The 20,599-nt window shown below is 34.7% G+C and overlaps 5 protein-coding genes across 7 annotated transcripts in view; 1 reads left to right on the forward strand and 4 right to left on the reverse strand.

The window, feature by feature from the left end:
- LOC129375284 (exostosin-1) overlaps nucleotides 1-20,599 on the forward strand; it is a 188,843-nt gene that overhangs the window by 105,482 nt on the left and 62,762 nt on the right. The gene's annotated exons all lie outside the window — the stretch shown is intronic.
- On the reverse strand, nucleotides 808-1,785 carry LOC129375289 (pleurocidin-like peptide WF3). Its single transcript, XM_055054274.1, has 3 exons — nucleotides 1,601-1,785; nucleotides 1,291-1,404; nucleotides 808-1,163 (listed from the first exon to the last, which is right to left on the reverse strand). The coding sequence occupies exons 2-3, from the start codon at nucleotides 1,398-1,400 to the stop codon at nucleotides 977-979; spliced, it is 297 nt and encodes a 98-aa protein (XP_054910249.1). The 5' UTR covers nucleotides 1,401-1,404; nucleotides 1,601-1,785; the 3' UTR covers nucleotides 808-976.
- LOC129375290 (pleurocidin-like peptide WF3) lies at nucleotides 4,192-5,143 on the reverse strand. The gene is made up of 3 exons (XM_055054275.1): nucleotides 4,981-5,143; nucleotides 4,671-4,784; nucleotides 4,192-4,543 (listed from the first exon to the last, which is right to left on the reverse strand). The coding sequence occupies exons 2-3, from the start codon at nucleotides 4,778-4,780 to the stop codon at nucleotides 4,357-4,359; spliced, it is 297 nt and encodes a 98-aa protein (XP_054910250.1). The 5' UTR covers nucleotides 4,781-4,784; nucleotides 4,981-5,143; the 3' UTR covers nucleotides 4,192-4,356.
- Nucleotides 10,866-12,134, reverse strand: LOC129375286 (ataxin-8-like). The gene is made up of 3 exons (XM_055054272.1): nucleotides 12,067-12,134; nucleotides 11,401-11,499; nucleotides 10,866-11,268 (listed from the first exon to the last, which is right to left on the reverse strand). Exons 2-3 carry the CDS (start codon nucleotides 11,496-11,498, stop codon nucleotides 11,016-11,018), a joined length of 351 nt encoding a protein of 116 aa, XP_054910247.1. The 5' UTR covers nucleotide 11,499; nucleotides 12,067-12,134; the 3' UTR covers nucleotides 10,866-11,015.
- On the reverse strand, nucleotides 16,804-19,378 carry LOC129375285 (probable basic-leucine zipper transcription factor K). The gene is made up of 4 exons (XM_055054271.1): nucleotides 19,299-19,378; nucleotides 18,279-18,310; nucleotides 17,906-18,052; nucleotides 16,804-17,424 (listed from the first exon to the last, which is right to left on the reverse strand). The coding sequence occupies exons 3-4, from the start codon at nucleotides 18,046-18,048 to the stop codon at nucleotides 17,124-17,126; spliced, it is 444 nt and encodes a 147-aa protein (XP_054910246.1). The 5' UTR covers nucleotides 18,049-18,052; nucleotides 18,279-18,310; nucleotides 19,299-19,378; the 3' UTR covers nucleotides 16,804-17,123.

Consider the following 20,599-nt stretch of genomic DNA (forward strand, 5'->3'; position numbering starts at 1 on the left):
CAAAGCAATTCGGTCTTCTGCTGTAAAACAAAGCTTTTTATAAGAATGTGTATTTCCTTCATTTGAATATATGCATAGAAGGTGTGTCCTCCCTTGGTGGGGCTGTCTTAATGTTAATTTTGGGGCCTGCTAAAACACCCAGATCTTCTCGTACCAGTCGACTCCTCCTTACATTCCAGACAGATTTTATGACCTGCAGCTAGACTCAATGGCTCTCTGTCTCAAAGTAGTTCAACAAGAAACTGATTTCTTATTTTAAACAAACTGGCACAACAATCTAATGCTAAATAATAACTATAAGTTTGGATCTAAAACTGCAGAGTTGTTTCTATTTTAAGAAAAGCTCTTTTAAAATACCTGAAATATTTTAGGAGTAAAAATAGTTTCCTAATTCTATTGTATTTCAGTAATATAAAATGTATGCAAATAGCATGGTTAAAAACTAATTCAAAACAGGCTGTTTAATGCGTAAGAAAATATTTTAATACCTTTTGATTATACTTGGAGAAGGCTTTTTAAAGTTTTAATGTTTCACTGAACTGTTGAACCACTTACCAAAGAATTAACTGTTTTGATAGCAGACAGACTCCCTGTCTGGATAGCAGTTAGGGGAGTGCAGGCCTGTCTATCTGCTAAACCCTCCTTAAAATTTTTATGTAAGTTCACCTTATCGTAAAGTCTACCCAAAATGTTTATGCTCGATGCAATATTTCATATGTCTAAAGGTTAATGTGTCTATAGCTATGCTAACTAGGTTTATATTTTCAACAACTGACATTAAGAAAATGGAAATAAAACACAAGCAAATCAGTTTATCATGCTGCCAAGCCATTTTTTATTTATCAGTTAACTGTATCAAAATCAATCAAGCAAAAATCCTTCAGGAAAAGCAAAATGCATGTTTATTTTGTAAATATGCATGTGGGCAATTTGACCCAAATCATATTTGGGTTGTTGTCTAATGACGCTGCAAAGACTAGTGTTGCTGGAATGAACGTTTTTGCATTTGCAGCTGGTCTTCGTCCTGCTGGTCCAGTTGTTCCTGGTCCAGTTTCTGCTGGTCCAGTTGCTCCTGGACCAACTGGTCCAAAAGCTGGTCCAGTTTCTGCTGGTCCACCTGCAGATTGGCTTGGTCCATTGCCTTCTTATTTCCAAGGACACCACTAAGAGAAAAGTTCAGTAGGAAAGAGAACAGAAATGACTGTTAAAACTGTATCTGGTATAATGTAGCAATTTTACTTTTAGTTCCTTAAGATTTTTTAAATGTTACCAAGAATTTAACGATCTTACTTGACGCATCGTCCGGCAACCTGTTTTAAAACATCTCCCAAAAATCCTTCTCCAGGTTCAGCCATAAGCACAACCATGGACAGCGCCAGGAATACCACAGCCAACTTCATCTTGCTGAAGAAAAAAAATCAGATGATGCATTTATTTTGAATATTTTTAAGGACATAAAAGTTAGCACTCTTGCATACAGAATACACATGCTATCTTCGATAGACAGCATGTCAACATATTTTTTACTGGACAAGTGAATACGAACTAAGATTTCCCAAAGATAAACATAATATTTGCATTACATTTATTTATTTCTCACCTTTCTTGCAGGCGTTGAAAAGCTGCTCTGTAGTCGAGGGTTTCACCAAAGTTGGTAACCGATGTTCTGGTCGACTGTTGCCCCTCTCTACTTATATATCTGACAATGAGTCGATTATCATATTGTGAAACCAGCTAAAATATTACAACAAGGTGGAGAAAGACCTGAGGTGGCATGTGGGGCAGACAGTTGGTTGTTTTTATTCAAATATGCAACAAAATGTTGCATCAGACTGAACTCCTATTTCTTAATATCAAGCTGAATTCAGGCCATCTTTAGTTTATTCATCTGGTCGGATCGGGCTCTGACACAATGTCTCTGGTTCTATTCTTCAGATTTCTTAAAGTTGTTTTGGGGGAATTATGATCGGTTTAGTCTATTCTTTTGAAAAAGGTTCATTGATTAAAAAACTGTAAAAAATTTGTTTCTTTAGGGATTTCTTCCACAAACATGCCGATGGATATTATACGTCTCAAAGGTTTCTACTGATGTACTAATGAAATACTTTGTATTTTAAACTCCGGATAACGGAATACAAAAACAACTTTGCATGCAACTCTTGTCCTTTTGTTCACAACTATTTCATCCCTTTCCCTTCCTCCATTTTATCTCCTTTTAACCTATAATATTATCGTGAACATTTTCAATCTGCAAAAGTAAGACAGAGCGTTCTATTCAGACCAGTTCACTGAAAAGTAAACAAATGACAGTAAAAACTAAAATCCACCCTGCAAACTAAAAACTAAACACATCGTCACTTCAGTCAGCAGCCATTTTATCCTATGTTGCAGCTTCCACATCTGAGCTCTACAAATTATGAAAACCTTACTTGTTACTCATATTATGGCAGCAATGGACTTTTTCTTCTCACGAAATCTCCAAGTTATTTACTTAAAGGGAAAAAATTATCAAGTATTTAGTTGCTGCGTTTTCATTGGTTGTGTAAGAGGCTCGACTAATACTTTTCAAAGATGTATGGTTGTATAATTGTGCACGTGTTTGCAGCCATTTTTACATGCGAATGTAAACGTTGAGTTGTGTGTGTGGCCAGCAGACGATTGTTTGGATTTAAAGTGACAGGAGCCCAAAAGAAGCTCAAAGTAGGAAGAACTGATCAAATAATCTGATAATCGGAGAATAATTTCATGCAAAAAACCTACTGAACATGTTTTGTATATTAAATAGACATGTCTTAACCTGATCAAGGAAGCATAATAGGTCATCATTTAATAAAAATGTATTTACTACCAACACCTGGAGGAGATGGTGCATATTGTAGAACTATAGTCATTGTAATAATATCAAAGGCTGTTAAAGTATTGATACTCCTAAAGGAATCAGTTAAAATAGTATAAAATATAAAATTAGCATTCAAAAATATGTCAGTTCACTTGATGTGACCATGTTTTATTTTACTAGCATGAGGCTTATTTTACTTCTTATCAGTGGGAATTGGTAGCAAAAAAATTCAAAAGATTCTCTCTTATATTAAACTGTGTTAAGATTTAGAGGACTATCTTCACTTTGCTTGTTAATTTCCTCTGTCTCCCAGGTCCGTTAGTCTCCGCGTGTGCAGTGGGAAATAATAAAGAAGCGACCATACTACATCCGACCTCAGATATGTCTAGAGCTTTATCCAGAGAACTCAATGCATACAGAATGTTACATCAGCATTACACCCCGATCATCAAAAAAGTCTAACACATGACAAACAGAATTACCTGCAACGAGTTGAAAAGAAAAGACAAAAATGCATTTCTGGGAATTGCTCACTCGGGCACAAAGCAATTCGGTCTTCTGCTGTAAAACAAAGCTTTTTATAAGAATGTGTATTTCCTTCATTTGAATATATGCATAGAAGGTGTGTCCTCCCATGGTGGGGCTGTCTTAATGTTAATTTTGGGGCCTGCTAAAACACCCAGATCTTCTCGTACCAGTCGACTCCTCCTTACATTCCAGACAGATTTTATGACCTGCAGCTAGACTCAATGGCTCTCTGTCTCAAAGTAGTTCAACAAGAAACTGATTTCTTATTTTAAACAAACTGGCACAACAATCTAATGCTAAATAATAACTATAAGTTTGGATCTAAAACTGCAGAGTTGTTTCTATTTTAAGAAAAGCTCTTTTAAAATACCTGAAATATTTTAGGAGTAAAAATAGTTTCCTAATTCTATTGTATTTCAGTAATATAAAATGTATGCAAATAGCAAGGTTAAAAACTAATTCAAAACAGGCTGTTTAATGCGTAAGAAAATATCTTAATACCTTTGATTATACTTTGGAGAAGGCTTTTTAAAGTTTTAATGTTTCACTGAACTGTTGAACCACTCACCAAAGAATTAACTGTTTTGATAGCAGACAGACTCCCTGTCTGGATAGCAGTTAGGGGAGTGCAGGCCTGTCTATCTGCTAAACCCTCCTTAAAATTTTTATGTAAGTTCACCTTATCGTAAAGTCTACCCAAAATGTTTATGCTCGATGCAATATTTCATATGTCTAAAGGTTAATGTGTCTATAGCTATGCTAACTAGGTTTATATTTTCAACAACTGACATTAAGAAAATGGAAATAAAACACAAGCAAATCAGTTTATCATGCTGCCAAGCCATTTTTTATTTATCAGTTAACTGTATGAAAATCAATCAAGCAAAAATCCTTCAGGAAAAGCAAAATGCATGTTTATTTTGTAAATATGCATGTGGGCAATTTGACCCAAATCATATTTGGGTTGTTGTCTAATGACGCTGCAAAGACTAGTGTTGCTGGAAGGAACGTTTTTGCATTTGCAGCTGGTCTTCGTCCTGCTGGTCCAGTTGTTCCTGGTCCAGTTTCTGCTGGTCCAGTTGCTCCTGGACCAACTGGTCCAAAAGCTGGTCCAGTTTCTGCTGGTCCACCTGCAGATTGGCTTGGTCCATTGCCTTCTTATTTCCAAGGACACCACTAAGAGAAAAGTTCAGTAGGAAAGAGAACAGAAATGACTGTTAAAACTGTATCTGGTATAATGTAGCAATTTTACTTTTAGTTCCTTAAGATTTTTTAAATGTTACCAAGAATTTAACGATCTTACTTGACGCATCGTCCGGCAACATCTTTTAAAATATCTCCCAAAAATCCTTCTCCAGTTTCAGCCATAAGCACAACCATGGACAGCGCCAGGAATACCACAGCCAACTTCATCTTGCTGAAGAAAAAAAATCAGATGATGCATTTATTTTGAATATTTTTAAGGATATAAAAGTTAGCACTCTTGTATACAGAATACACATGCTATCTTCGATAGACAGCATGTCAACATATTTTTTACTGGACAAGTGAATACGAACTAAGATTTCCCAAAGATAAACATAATATTTGCATTACATTTATTTATTTCTCACCTTTCTTGCAGGCGTTGAAAAGCTGCTCTAGTCGAGGGTTCACCAAAGTTGGTAACCGATGTTCTGGTCGACTGTTGCCCCTCTCTACTTATATATCTGACAATGAGTCGATTATCATATTGTGAAACCAGCTAAAATATTACAACAAGGTGGAGAAAGACCTGAGGTGGCATGTGGGGCAGACAGTTGATCGTTTTCATTAAAATATGCAACAAAAAGTTGCATCAGACTGAACTCCTATTTTTTAATATCAAGCTGAATTCAGGCCGTCTTTATAATGACTTGTTCCGTTTTGATGTTAATGTTGTGTTTTTAATTTCTTGTCACATTACTGGTACTGATCAGAAATCTAGTTTTAATATAAGACGAAGAAACAAGTATTTACAATAATTAGTGTTTAACTGATAAGAAAAGTCGCCCAATAAACCTGATCTTCACTCGTGGCAACAAGAAATGTCATCAACCATAACTAGAAATATATTTTTAAATGATTACATTGGTGGTTTTTTATTTTTTATTTTTTGTCTACTGCAATTTAGTTTTTTTTACCCAGCCTCACTGGAACCTGGAAAGTCATCTCATCTTCTTTAAAACTTGTAAAATGTATACTACGTGTTTCTCTTATTAATGCGATTATAGAGTCCATAAAGGTTTTACCATCGTGCCGTTTTTTGGGAATGCGTTCATGTCTTTTTGGTCTCTGGAAAATAAGCCTTTTAAAAAACTTGCAAAATGTAACGTCAGCAATCAGCAGGCATGACCTTTGACCTAGTAACTCCAGAGACACAGCCAGTTACCTAGCAACTGTAGTAGAATTCTGCCCGTTACTTAGCAACTCAAGCGGAGCGCCTGTACATTTATACAACCATGTGTGGTTGTATCACTCCGCATTTGTTTGTTTTCACGTGCGAGTGGCTAGCAGCAACTTATTGGGATTTAAAGTGACGGTACACAATAAAACTTCTCATTCTGAAAGCTCTAAAGGAGCAGACTAAAATTTCATTATTTAAAAATTATTTTGAGCAAAAAATGTAAAGAACGTGTTTTTTATAAGCAAAAGACCAATATTAATATCTTTGTGGCAGAACAACAGGTCACATTTCAGTAGTAACAGCAGAAAGAGGCCCATTGCTGAAAATTAAATCCATTTTGAACTAGAGGACAACCAAACCTACTACAGCAAAGTTAAGCTGCTGAACAAGACAGCTGATTATAAAAAACAAAAAACTTAAAAGTTTGCTGCAGGGGTTTATTGTTCAACAGGCTAAGAGCCGAAATGATCAACTTAGTTTTTAGCAAGGAAAACATTTTCAAGAAAGGATTCCCAGGTTATAGACAAGTCTACTTGTAACATTAGTACAAGCTTGGAAGCATTCTCAGGTTTGCCCACTGAGTTTCAGCAATAAGATGTTTTACAGCCTCGTACTTAAAGGAACGGTTGTTAAGTTGCTGCTGCTGGTCCACTTCTTGCTGCTGGTCTGTTTGTACTTCATTACCTCCAGGCCCATGGATGAGTCTGGTTTGATAAAATTAGATGTCTCACAATAAGAAAAGGAAGTTGCAACTATTATCTAAAATTGAAATTCTTAGTTAGGCTGATATGTTTTCAAATGCATTTTAAAAATGACTAAATTAGCATCGTGAGTCCTTACTTAGCAAGGCCATTCATGCCATGACCAACATCTTCGATGATCCCAGGGAGGAAGTGTAAAAAACCTACACCAGGTTGAGCAGCAAGGACAACTGCAGACAGCACAAAATCAACCACACTGCACTTTATTCTGCAGAAGTCAAGATCAACAAGTCAATTTGGGATTGCCTTGTTTTGTTGCAAACTAATTATACAATTGGTTCAACACTGATCACATAAAATGAAGTCACACCGGTCTTATTTAGTCCACTGAACACTAATTTGTCTGCCTAAAAAGTCTGGTTCGCTTGGTTTGTGAGAATTGAACTCAGACACGGACCAAGAAACAAACTCTTGTCCATCTACAAACCTCTGGCTCAGTTCAGTTGAAGTGAACTCTGCTGCATTTCAAATGAATTTGTGAATGCCAAGCTGCCCAGAGACCGCTCCAAAACCAGGAAGTGAACTACACCACCTGCTCTTTTGCCGAAGACTGAAAAGAAATCCTATAACCACTAAAAACGTACTTTACTCCATTTTTGTTTACATTTTGTGAAAAGCAAAGTTGCGGTCAGTGTCTACTTTAGAGGTTTTTGTGTTGTTTTCTCCAGTTCTTGGTGCAGTGCTCTGTTGAATTAAGTCAGTCACTCTAAAGGGGCTGACTATATCAGTAATATCTCATTTTAGGTTAAATATTTTGACCAGAACGTTGTAGAAATGTGACATGAAATGCACTAATAAAGTTGTTTCTTTGTCAAAAATGGACAATTTTCTTTATATTGATTGGTTTGTTTAAGCTATACTGGGGTAAAATATTAAATAATTTGAATATTGAATACTTTTTAAATTAATCGTCTGAGTCATAGTATCTATTAATCTTTTCATGTGAAGCTGAATACTGGAAGTCTGCTAATAGTTGTCATTAACTAGATTTAAGTTAGAAAAAATAAACCTGCATGCTTTGACTTTGATTATTGCTGAAGTCACAAATACTCAAGTTTCCCTAAATTAGAAATTTAATTCAATATCAGTGAAATAATCACAGGTTAGCTCTGTAGAACACAGATTATAATCCCAACTTCTTTTCCCCACACTTCCAGAGAAGTAAACACAGAAATCTGCAGCAGGAAAATTTTATTTGGGTTGATTCACTTTACTGAAGTTATAATGTGTATTTGCTGCCATCGAAACAATAAACACTTCAGAAAAAACATAGTTTGTCACCAAATTCTTTGACGCTCACACATCTGAGACTCAAGCCTTTATTTAATATTATTATTATTAATATAAGCAGTTGAAAACTCTGCAGTATGCTGAATTTGTTGACAGTTCTTTGACCGCATTTCTCTGATCTCTGAAGCATTAAAGGAATATTTTCGACATAGTTATCAAGCGTTTTTTTTAATTTTCTTTATTTTTTTATTGATATATATATATTTAAAAGCGAGAATAAGAGCATTCCCAGATTTTCCTCGTGGGTTTAATCAAAATGTTTCCGTTGATGTCTGAATTGAAACAAACGTTTGTCGAGCTGCTGCTGGTCCGCTTGCTCCTCTGCAAGGTTCTCTTTCCCGTCGATGAGCCTAGCCAGGATACAAAACGTTCAGGGTGTTTGCATTGATCAGCACTGAAGAGTTGTAAAATGTTTCCCTCTTTTTAAGATTTAAGACTCACTTCGTGATGCCATGAACTGCATGAGTGATTCCATGGATAAGAAGTCCAAAGATTCCCTCTCCGGGTTGGGCCATCAGGACGACCATGGCCAACACAAGGAACATGCTTGTGCACTTCATCCTAGGAGAAACAAAAAAACTTTTTCATAACTAAACTATACTAACATAGCTACTATTACAATCAATCAATCAATCAAATTTTATTTGTATAGCACATTTCAGCAGCAAGGCATTTCAAAGTGCTTTACATCATAAACACAAAAACACAAAGTCGTGCAACATAGATACATTGTTTCATATTACATTTCAAATACAATTCTAAACAGTTGTGTTTTTAGTTGAGATTTAAAGGAAGTCAGGGTTTCTGCTGTTTTACAGTTTTCTGGACGTTTGTTCCAACTATTATTACACTTCATAATGACACAAACTTAAAGATCCAGCCTGTTTTTATAATAAGTTGTAGTTTAAGGACTATAAAATTCAAAGTCCATTTGGTGTAAAGTTTCTTCTGGTGTAAACTTTACTCAACTTATGTTCTTAATAAAATTTAAACATAATATATGCTTACTTGTCTCTTTTACCACAATTCCTCATTCAAAACATTGTTTATTTTTAATAATTAAAGCAGCCAAATAAAGCCTTTTACGGTTTTCTGGTTTAGTTCTTACCTTTAAAATGTATGAAAATCAAATGGTGGTTTGTGTGGCAGGCAGCATGAAGAGATCTGAGCGGAAGAGATCATTATATATAGGCCAAAATAGTAAGAAACCATGATTGTGCAACACTTTTGCCTCATTACAAAACCAGACATCAATAAAATAGATCATTAGTTAAATTACTAAAGGTTTATTAGCCAGCAACAACTTTCCTTCCTGTGAAACATTTCAGCTTTTTTATTGAACTTTAAAAACAAAAATCATAAGAAAACAAAAGTTGGGTAATATTTATGTAATTATATCTGGAGGTTTTGTGACATAATAATGAGAATATGAATGATCATGTGAACTTTTGACCATTACTGTTTAAATCAGGAATTAAATGCAAACTAATTTTAGCGTTTTGTCCATGAATGTTTAGACTTTATGTTGAACTTTGTTGCCTTTATGTTCAACATAAATCGGACAGTTGAAGTACAAAGTTATGCCTCACTGTGGTTAACAACTTGTTTGCTGATTTATTACTTCCTCATAATTTGGCAATAAAAAAAATGTAAAAACTCACTCGTTATCTGGAATATTTATAATGGAGCTCACTTTTTAAAACCTTTTTAGTTAAAATATGAGTTCCCTTGGTTTCCTGAGATCTCGATGGAATGCTGACATCATTTAGCAAGATTAAGTTACAAAAAGCATATTTTATTTTTGCCTGTTTGTTTGTATGTTAGAATATGATCAAGTTTATATTTAAGGTTAAAAAGAAAGAGCTAAATGTTTTTTAAGGGATGCTACCATTTGAAAACAAAACTTTTGTCCAGTTCACTTTCTGTGCGACGATCCCAAGAAGAAGAAAAACCATGTCAGCACAATCTAAGAGATCATTTGTTCATTGCAATCTACAATTTGACCGTACTGCCGGTGTTGAGGCTTTATCATTGCTTCGAGACTCATTGATGAAACAGAACTGCAAATCAGTTTTGCTCTGTTTTGTGGGTCTTTTGTCATTTTTTTAGGATGAAATGTTGCTGTTTTTTATTGCTGATTTCATTTCAGTCAGATTATGAGCACAGTTTGCCTTTTGCTCAACTGATTCTGGAAACAGACATTTGTCATCTTAGTGACGGAGCAAAGTGATAGCTGTGTTGCTGTTAGCATCTAGATTGCTCTTTGATCACTTCCCCAAGCTATGCTTCAGTTTTTATTAGATTGCCTTTCACAGCAAAACTAATCTCCTTTGAGAAATTATCTATTTTTTCTCACAACATAAACTTACCTACAGCATATGTTGCAGAGTGAAGGTTGTGCTGGTTACAATACATTCAGTTTCTTCCATATTCACTTTCTGTGAATGGTTTGCATGTAATTGTAATCCAAGCAACTGACTTTAAAGTAAATATTCAATACCGAACTTAAATTTGTGTAGAAATTATGTTATTTATTCATTGGAATTGCAGATTTTCATGTTTTTTGTTTTGTTTTCTGGCCACTAAAATGAAAATATGTTGAAAAGTGATTTTCAGTCACTCAATAGTGGGTCAGTGTTTTGTTCTGGCATTTTTGTATGATGTGAACTGTGTTTTGCATATAAGTAGTAAACTGTTAAGTGTACAAATATGAATGGTTTAAATGTATCTGGACATACTAAGGTTTTCACAAAGATTGTATATCCAAGACTAAAATCCTATCTATTTTTCTATATAATATCAAATCAGTCAGATTTTTAACCTCATACTTTTAAGGTGTTAATAAGTAATAAAGTACATAATTAATAATAATTTAATGATTATAGTTAATTATAATGTATTATTGTTGTTATTATTATTAATAGTAGTGTTATTAATATGAATAATGATAAACAGTAAATAATTAATAAAGTCAAAACCGTGCCAGCAAACTCATTTATTAATAATAAAAAAAATTGTTCGACCAAAAATGACGAATAAAGCACATTTTATCAGCAAATTCATTGTAAGTATATCACCAATTCAGATTTGGTCATATTTATACTTTGTAAAAGAAGAGAAGTACAGTTGGGTTTAAACACAGCATTGTTGTTTTTAAGAAGGAATAACAATTTCATTCCATCTGTTGCTCATCCAGTTGTTCATCCTCCTGTTCATCCTCCTGTTGGTCGTCCTGTTGGTCGTCTTGTTGGTCGTCTTGTTGGTCGTCCTGCTGGTCATCCTGCTGGTCGTCTTGTTGGTCGTCCTGCTGGTCATCCTGTTGGTCGTCTTGTTGGTCTTCCTGCTCATCCTCTTGTTCCCTCTGCTGGTCCAGTTTCCGCTTATAAACTTCCTCCTTTGCATGTTTCATGCTTCCACCAAATAAGCTGGAAGAAAATGCTCAAAGTCAGCATAAACCATGAAAAGTTTCTGTTAAAAACTATTAGAAACATTACTAGTTGAACTAGATTGTACGTAACCAGATTATTTAATTATAGTGGTTGTGAAACAGTCCTTACGCGGTTAAACCGTGAATGACATGGTGGATAAATCCTTCTGCAGGTTGAGCCATCAGGATCGCCATCGAAAACACAAGAAAGAGTCCAACACCCTTCATCCTGCCAAGAAAAACACATCACACATTTAAATACACATCACACATTTAAAAATGCTGATTTAAGGATACACGAAACATCACTACTAAATCTGCAACAAATGTTATATTGAGGCACTTGGCAACAAAGTCCAATTTACACTTAGATATTGTCATCAATTTAGTCCAATTATAAATCATTTACACACATTACGGTAGTTTAGTATATTTAAATTAGGAATCTTCATGCAGTATTATCTTTACACATTTGTGGTCACAATTGTTAGTTATGCTTTACATTCAACAGATCGTTGACATGATTGTTGCCCTGTACATATATTGTTAGTTTTGTAAGCTTGTTTAGTAAATAGGTGTTAAACTCTACACTTCAAATATAGAAAAGCCTATTTCATGGTATGTAAAAAAGAATAGTAACATTAAATGAACCACTTTTAGTCAAATGCCTAATCTTGATCTATTTACACTTCAGGAGCTTATTTGTGTTATTTTACTTTTAAATCTTATGTTATTCTGCTCAGAATATAGTTTTCCCTTTTGTCATTTAAAATGTTTTAAAAGATTTGGTTCTCACCTTTCCACTGCTTCTGGGACACCTGGCTGTTTGAGAATGAGAGTTAAAGAAAGTCTTACTAGAAGTGGCCTTGTGCCTCTTTATACATTTGTAGAACTAACTTGATTTCATTATTGTGTAACACTTTGCAAAGTTGCACCAATGATCAGTGATTCTGCCTCACATGTGGGCGAGGCAATTTTTTTCATCTCGTCCATTTAAGCAGCTTTGCATAGTCAATGATGTACTGTGTTTTGCTCCAGTTTAGATAATTCAATTGAATATGAAACATTTTGTGGCTCATTCTAAGAAGAGTACACAAAAAATTACTCAAGTGTGAGTAGTAATACATATTTTTACTCAAGTAAATGTGAAAAGTAGCCATCCAGGAAATCACTCAGAGTAACAAAGTATTTGGTTAAACGTCTACTGAAGTACTGAATAACTGAGCAGATTATCAATCATTTAATGTTTGAAAAACATTTAATTGAACCAAAATACAAAGTTAAGTAAATTTTTTGTATTTTAAGGATGAAAATGACAATAATTCATATAAGTAACAAAAATAACAAAATCAGGCAAAAGGAAATGTTTCCAAATCAGTTTCTTTATATAAAAAACTGATGAAAATTTAACAAAAATTGTTAAAGGTTAAAGGTGTTAAAGCTGTTTGTCTGTGTCTGTTGAATTTTTGGTTAAAACATATTTTTTATTTCATGAGTGGATAGAGAATCCAAACATTTTGCTCAAATAGGATAACATTACTTCATAATAAAATTACTCAAGGAAATATATTCCTAAAAGTATTTTTTTTAAAGTTACCCAAATAAACGTAGCTAGTTGCTATCCAACTCTTGTTCTAAGGACGTCCATGTATTACTTTTAGTTTTTCTTCACTACAACTTTATTTTTAGGATGCAGAAAATGTAAGCCACAAAAAACCAGTGTAATTACACATTAAAAATAGACCATGTCTTTTCTTCTGATTAAAAATCAATACAAATTACATTAAAAGCAAATTTATCTTGTTCTGTCTTCGCTTATGGTTGGATTGTGAGCATTTTGTTTCTATAGGATTTGTTTCTGTGCAGATTTATGCTACATTATTGGTAACATCTAGATGAGTTTCTCATTAGTTCCTGTTTATGTTTCAGTTCTGCCTATTTCTAAAGTCGAAGTTCATAACCTTAGACTTATTGTGTTTAACTTTACAGCGGAAACTAAAGGTATTTTTTTTCACCAACATAATTTGGGTCCACCTACCGAAATTTCTTATGTGGCCCTCTAGACTCCAAATTACATCAATTAGTCCTTTTGGTTTTTCACAAATCTGCAAAATTCTCAATTTTTTGATAAATATACTACTAATTTTTTTCAAAATTCACTTTAAATGACTGCTGGCTCAGCTTTTTTTAATATCACGTTATAGTCCATAATTGAGTTGTAAAAAGTAACATCTAACCTCATGCATTAGTGCAAATATTAAAAATTCCTTACAAACATTTCTAAATTGCCATAACAAAAGCTGTAATTTTGATTGCATAAATAAAATATAGGAGGAACAGCTATTTATTGATATTTTAACCGTTTCATTGGCTTTATCCTTTAAGAACGTTCAGATATTTGATATGGCCCAAAGTGAAAGTTGGTTTAACACACCTGCCTTAAATTAAACATTTTCACAGACTTCCATATTCTCAGATTCTCACTGGTTGACAATTAAATAATAAGACAGAGGCAAAGTTTGAATCAAATTACATTTATTAAAGTTCTGGTGTCGTACCAGAAATGTTTAATCAAACTTGTTTGATAAACAGAGACAGTATTTCCATTCATTGTTAACCAAAGTTGCTTGTGTATTCCCTATGCTTATAGGAAATACTCTTAGAAAATACTCTTCAGTTGAAGCGATTTTGAGCAAACTTGTGTTTAAAAAGAAGTTTACTGAGATGCTTCTGATCCTGTTGGTTCTGGACTGCTTGGTCCACTTCCTGTTGGACATCTTGATCCACTCCATGTCTCCTGTGTTTAACGAGTCTAGTTAAGAGAAAAATGGTTAGATTACCAAATTATCATTTAATCCAGTTCAGTTTGTCTATATAGCACCAAATCACAACGTGCCATTGTAAGGCACATAAATTATACATGAGGTGAGACGATACTGCTAAAGCTCTTTGGGTTTGTTGGAAAATACTTTTGAGTAAAAAGCTTCTTAAACTCCAAAGTACTTTTTTCTTCAGTTATTTTTTCCCAATTTTATTCTTCATGTCCATGCTAACGCCATGAAGCCTGAAGTTAATAAACTTCAATCCGTGGCTATTTAAATTTGGCTCATGAATTTCTATTAAAATGTACGTAATTTACTTTTAGGAGTATTTTTAATATGGTGCACAAAATTTCCACTCAACTTTAAATATTATCTGTCTGATGATGTAATTTTCAAATATTAAACGACTGATAATTTGATCAGTTACTCAGTACTTGAGTTGGCTTTTTCCCGAATATTTTTAGCATTACTTTAGTACTGCTACTCTTACTTGAGTACAATTTTTGGGTACTATGCCCACCTCTGTTTAAATGACCTTAAGGAAAGTATCATCACATATGTTTTCCATTGCTCAGTATTCTTAATTATAGAATGTCATTGAAAAAGAAATTGAAGCAAATTAATCAATTAAGTTCTTACTTGGAAATGCCATGAATGGCATGGCCAATTCCAGAAACAAGACCACCAATTAATCCGATTATCCCCTCTCCAGGTTGAGCCATCATGACAACCATGGAGAGCACCAGAAAGACCACAGTGCACCTCATCCTGCAGAGAAAACAACCATAGTTCAATGTAGATTTAATTTTTTAAATTGCTTTCTACTTGGTAAAATGCTTGGTAGTACTTGCTTTACCTCTACATCAAACAATTTCAAAGCAGATCCCTAATTAAGGCTAAACCAGAGTCATTACTACTAAATGAAAAATATATCTTATTTATTCTATTCCAACATTTGTTACCTTAGATTGTTCAAATAAATATTTGAGATATTTCAAAAGTATTTAGATGAACGGTACTTAAATCTTACCTTTCTGATTTTGAATCTTCACAGTTGTTTACTGTTGGATCAAAGCTTCACTGACCCAAAAGCATCTGTTTAATGCTGTTTGGTATGTTTTTATATACGTGCAGGGCTAAGTTGATTTCATAATTCTCCAACATTTTGCAACATTGTAAGTGGAGTTGGACGTGACACTTTGCAGCGAACACAATACTGCTCTCGAATGACAACTTGACAATGCTAAAGCCCAATATATTGTTCTCTTTTGTGTGTGTGTGTGTGTGTGTGTGTGTGTGTGTGTGTGTGTGTGTGTGTGTGTGTGTGTGTGTGTGTGTGTGTGTGTGTGTGTGTGTGTGTGCGTGTGTGTGTGTGTGTGTGTGTGTGAACCAGGTTTTTATATTCTGGTGGGGGTTTGTTCCTGTCTATAACCTGGGTTTGTGGGGGCATTTTCTTGATCCCCATGAAGGAAAATGCTGTTTTTCAGTTATGTATGTGATGGTTAGGGTTAGGCTGTACCTAATGTATGTAAAGTCCCCACAAGAAACTTTGTCAATGTCACCAAGGTGCAGGACTGAGTTGATTAGACCCCACAAGGGACTTGACACGTCTTCTATATAAAGTACCCACAAGACATAAAAGCATGACTGTTTGTGTTAAAGTATTTTGTTTTTTATTAGTTTGTTGGGACCTTTGTTTGTGCATTTACCAACAATATTAGGACCATTGACTTTATGGGGACCAATGTGTTTGACCTCCTATAATTGGTCCTTAAGGTTACTTTAGGGATTTGCTTTTATTACTGGCTGCTTGGTTACAGCTTGAGGCTGAAATGTTTAACTAATGATGTTCGACTGTACATATGCATGTAAAATTTAGATTTTTTTTACCTTAAAAAAATTATTTTAAACTATCACTGCAGCTTTAATTTAGTTTTGTGTTTTGAACTAGCTTACTTTCAATAAATTGCCACCAATCCAATTCATTTAGTTGCTCCTATGTTGCTTAGTTTACTCCATATTTCTTTATTTTTAATATTGGTAGAGGAAAATTGTTTATTACCAAATATGAGAAAAATATTAATGGAGAAATTCAACTCACACTAAAAAAATATTGCTAGAAATGATGGAAAATTAAAAGTAGGAGCTAATTAATGCTGGAACAGTCTCCTTAAAGAGAAAGTATTGCGTTAATAAATCAATTTGGTGTTATATTTCCAATATTTCTCCAAAGTATAAAATAGGTTAAAGGCAGATAAAATGTGTGTGAAAAAGCTGATTAGTGTGTCTTACTAATAAGACAGATCATTTTATTAGTATTGTGCATCACTTTAAAATCAGTTTTTGTTTCTCCTGAAGTAACTCAATTAAAAGCTGTAGCTCCATGTTTTTACATACCTTTAGTTTGACAGAGTAATTAATTACTAGTGAGAAATTTAGTTTACATTACAAATATATCTGTTTGAAAAGCTCGGAAGATTAGAGACATTAGAGGTTGAAAAAACTTGAGTTTTTTTCTAATTGGAGTTTTTCCATTAAGTTAATTTATCTTCATAATTTCAATTTTTGCAATTATATGGTAAATGGAAATGTAGCTATTGGGAAACTTTTGTAGAAGTTAACATTTCCATGCATAAAATACCCTCAGACCTCAATATCCTCACATCGACAATTTGTCACTCTTTTATTAATATGACAAAACAGCAAAGTTCGAAGAAAATCAGATTTATTTCAGTTCAGGAATCAAACACACAATCAGTGACTAACCAAACTAGGTTTATGGATCTTTATATGCTAATGGAAAACACTTGAACATGCTCTAAGATAAAATGCTGCATGTCAATATATTTAAACTCTTTGAAAATTGATGTTTTACACTGATATAATTAAGTGTAAAATAATAACCAAAGAAATAGAAGTTTGTGCAATATTCTGAATTTACTGACCTTCCAGCAATTTCAGACAAAACCAATTAACTTAATGTATTATTCTTCATCAGATTATTTTGTGGTTTGCAAAATAATTTGATCATCTAATCAAGACGTTCTTGTTCAAAGATTAACTGCAGCAGGCGTTGGTCTTGCTGGTCCTGCTGGTCCTGCTGGTCTTGCTGGTCCTGCTGGTCTTGCTGGTCTTGCTGGTCCTGCTGGTCTTGCTGGTCCTGCTGGTCTTGCTGGTCTTGCTGGTCCTGCTGGTCTTGCTGGTCCTGCTGGTCTTGCTGGTCCTGCTGGTCTTGCTGGTCCTGCTGGTCTTGCTGGTCTTGCTGGTCTTGCTGGTCCTGCTGGTCCTTGTCTCCTTGGAAACCGACTCCTCTCAACCTGAAGTCTGCATAGCTAGTGGAGAAAAAAAACACAATAGAGTATCGCTTCCAGAACTAATAAAGGGAAAGTCAAATAATATTAGCACAATGTGACATATCACAATAATTTCTACACATTCAATTAAGAATTTCTCTGAAATGTTTTCTATAATGTGACGAGATGAATGGACCTAAAGGCTCATCATGATACTTTGTATTATATTGTCAGAACTGTTAAAGTGACGATAAGAAATATTTATTACTTGTTTGGTAACTTTATGGTAGTGACTGTGTCACAGCAATTACACCCCTCTAGAAACAAATACTGCTTTTGAAAAACATTCCCATTTGAAATACACTTCTTTAGTCACATGAAGAAGTGTGATTCGTCTCATACAGTGACTGCATTTAGTCATATTTTTAAGTTTATTAGTTTTTTTCACTGAACAGTGTAGAAAAATATCAAAATAATCTTGATGCAGACAGGTTTTTATGGCCTGTATCTCAGTCCTTACAAGGGGTATCCTTGAGGACGAGTTTGAGGAGCAAGAGGAAGAAGAGGAAGAGGACGGGGACGAGGACGGGGAGGAATGCTCTCTGCAGGACGGACCATCAGGACAACCATCGACAGCAAAAGAAAAATCAGTGCGCACTTCATCCTACTGAGGACAAACACAAAAAGTTAAAACATTTTATTTTGATTCTGGGTGACTGACATTAAAGTGTGTTAAAAAATTAAAATTTTAAGCAAAAATACTTATAAATCAGTCACTGTTTCTTATTTTTAAATGCAACTTTCACCTAAATAATATAATCTCATTACGCTCTCATTACGTGCCGTTTTTATTTTTCCCAACATGTTTATAGGGAAAGACATCAAGTTCTTACCTTCCTGCTGATTCAAGCTCCCAGGTAAAAAGCTGGTGACAAGTAGAACAGCGAGAAAGTCTGAGTATCGTTGAACTTAGCTTTTTTATACATACATACATACGTGCAAAACCAAGTGGATTTTGTTATTGTGAAATATTTTGCAACATTGCAAAAAGGGATGAACGTGATGTTTCACATTACCGTAGGCCAGCAGCCAAAAATTTAGTCAGGCTTGGATTTCTAATGTTATTTTAAGTAAATCCCCAAGTAAATCTATTACATAATAACTCTATATCTCACATTTTTCATGTTTCAAAAATTAAACATATTAGACAAACACTATCTGTCTAAATTTTGTAAAATAAAGGCACAAAAGGAACAAAACACATTTAATTACACGTAACAGAATTATTCTTAAGTTTGAGCTCTTTTTTTGTTTTTGTTTAGTAAGATGTATATTTTCAATCAATCAAGTTTATCTGTATAGTACATTTCTGCAACAAGGCAATTCAAAGCACTTGCATGAAAAAACATTTTTTAAAATGAAAGAATCATAGTCACCTATTGTGAAACCAGTAACAAACATAACATAAAAATAATATGTTATTATTAGTATATAGTATATTTATACATAAAATATTGTGTATGCATAAAATATTGGCCGATTTTCTAGTTGCTTTGACTGAAGAAAAGCATTTTGTGTAACTATATTAAAGCAACAGTTTCTTGATTTTTAATCAACAGTACAAATAATAAAAATAACTGACAAAAGAAATAAAACAAATCTGGCTTTCAAAAACCAGGAGACCTTTAAGATCATTGACTCCAGATGTTCACTTATTAGTTTCATGCTAATCTGTTAAATGAGAAACACTGCAGGAATAAAAACGGTGATTAATACCACACTGAGCAGCAGAATCTCTAGTCCAAATATGGTGCCTCACGTCTGTCTGCTTTAAAACAGGTCTGTGACTGTTTTGTTATGCTCCCTCTGTCTCTGGTGAGGGTTTGAGGAGGGATGAATCAGAGGAAGGATACCTTTCAAGTAGGGATTAGGCTAAAGCCAGGTCGCTCTGGGTCATTATTCAACAGCCAGGGATTGGTATCTAGACTCTCAAGAGCCAGGAAAACTGGCAGAGCAGTCGCAGAGAGACAACCATGTACGCTACACAGGACAAAATGATGTTTGTCAGACACTGTTCTGCTTTCTGACGTTTGGGAATAACAACATATTGGAAAAAATATTATTCAGGTGGCAGGAAAAGCAGATAGTCAGGCTACAAGTGGATGATGACTGAATATCACAATATTAGTATTTCATATCAGTCGATGTCAATAATTCATTTTTTTTGTTTCAAATCCTACAAAAACTGGTGACATAATCATTCCTGTTTTATCTGAAATTTTCAACCCACATCAGTTTATTTTTATGAGTCAAAGTGGGGAAACCTTAAACTGCTGCTGCGTCAGTTACTCCTCAAGTTGTTGCTAGGTAACCAGAGTGAGTGAGTGAGTGAGTGAGTGAGTGAGTGAGTGAGTGAGTGAGTGAGTGAGTGAGTGAGTGAGTGAGTGAGTGAGTGAGTGAGTGAGTGAGTGAGTGAGTGAGTGAGTGAGTGAGTGAGTGAGTGAGTGAGTGAGTGAGTGAGTGAGTGAGTGAGTGAGTGAGTGAGTGAGTGAGTGAGTGAGTGAGTGAGTGAGTGGTGAGTGAGTGAGTGAGTGAGTGAGTGAGTGAGTGAGTGAGTGAGTGAGTGAGTGAGTGAGTGAGTGAGTGAGTGAGTGAGTGAGTGAGTGAGTGAGAGTGAGTGAGTGAGTGAGTGAGTGAGTGAGTGAGTGAGTGAGTGAGTGAGTGAGTGAGTGAGTGAGTGAGTGAGTGAGTGAGTGAGTGAGTGAGTGAGTGAGTGAGTGAGTGAGTGAGTGAGTGAGTGAGTGAGTGAGTGAGTGAGTGAGTGAGTGAGTGAGTGAGTGAGTGAGTGAGTGAGTGAGTGAGTGAGTGAGTGAGTGAGTGAGTGAGTGAGTGAGTGAGTGAGTGAGTGAGTGAGTGAGTGAGTGAGTGAGTGAGTGAGTGAGTGAGTGAGTGAGTGAGTGAGTGAGTGAGTGAGTGGTGAGTGAGTGAGTGAGTGAGTGAGTGAGTGAGTGAGTGAGTGAGTGAGTGAGTGAGTGAGTGAGTGAGTGAGTGAGTGAGTGAGTGATAGATAGATAGATAGATAGATAGATAGATAGATAAACTACTGAATGGACTACTGAATGGCCTGCCTGAAAAAACATCACAATTTAAACATTTATATCAGTAAATATGATTAATTATTGATTTTTTAAAACTATTATCAAGCTGGCGGCTT

This window comes from Poeciliopsis prolifica, unplaced genomic scaffold, assembly GCF_027474105.1.
Source record: "Poeciliopsis prolifica strain line A6 unplaced genomic scaffold, Auburn_PproV2 SCAFFOLD039, whole genome shotgun sequence".
Taxonomy (NCBI): Eukaryota; Metazoa; Chordata; class Actinopteri; order Cyprinodontiformes; family Poeciliidae; genus Poeciliopsis; species Poeciliopsis prolifica.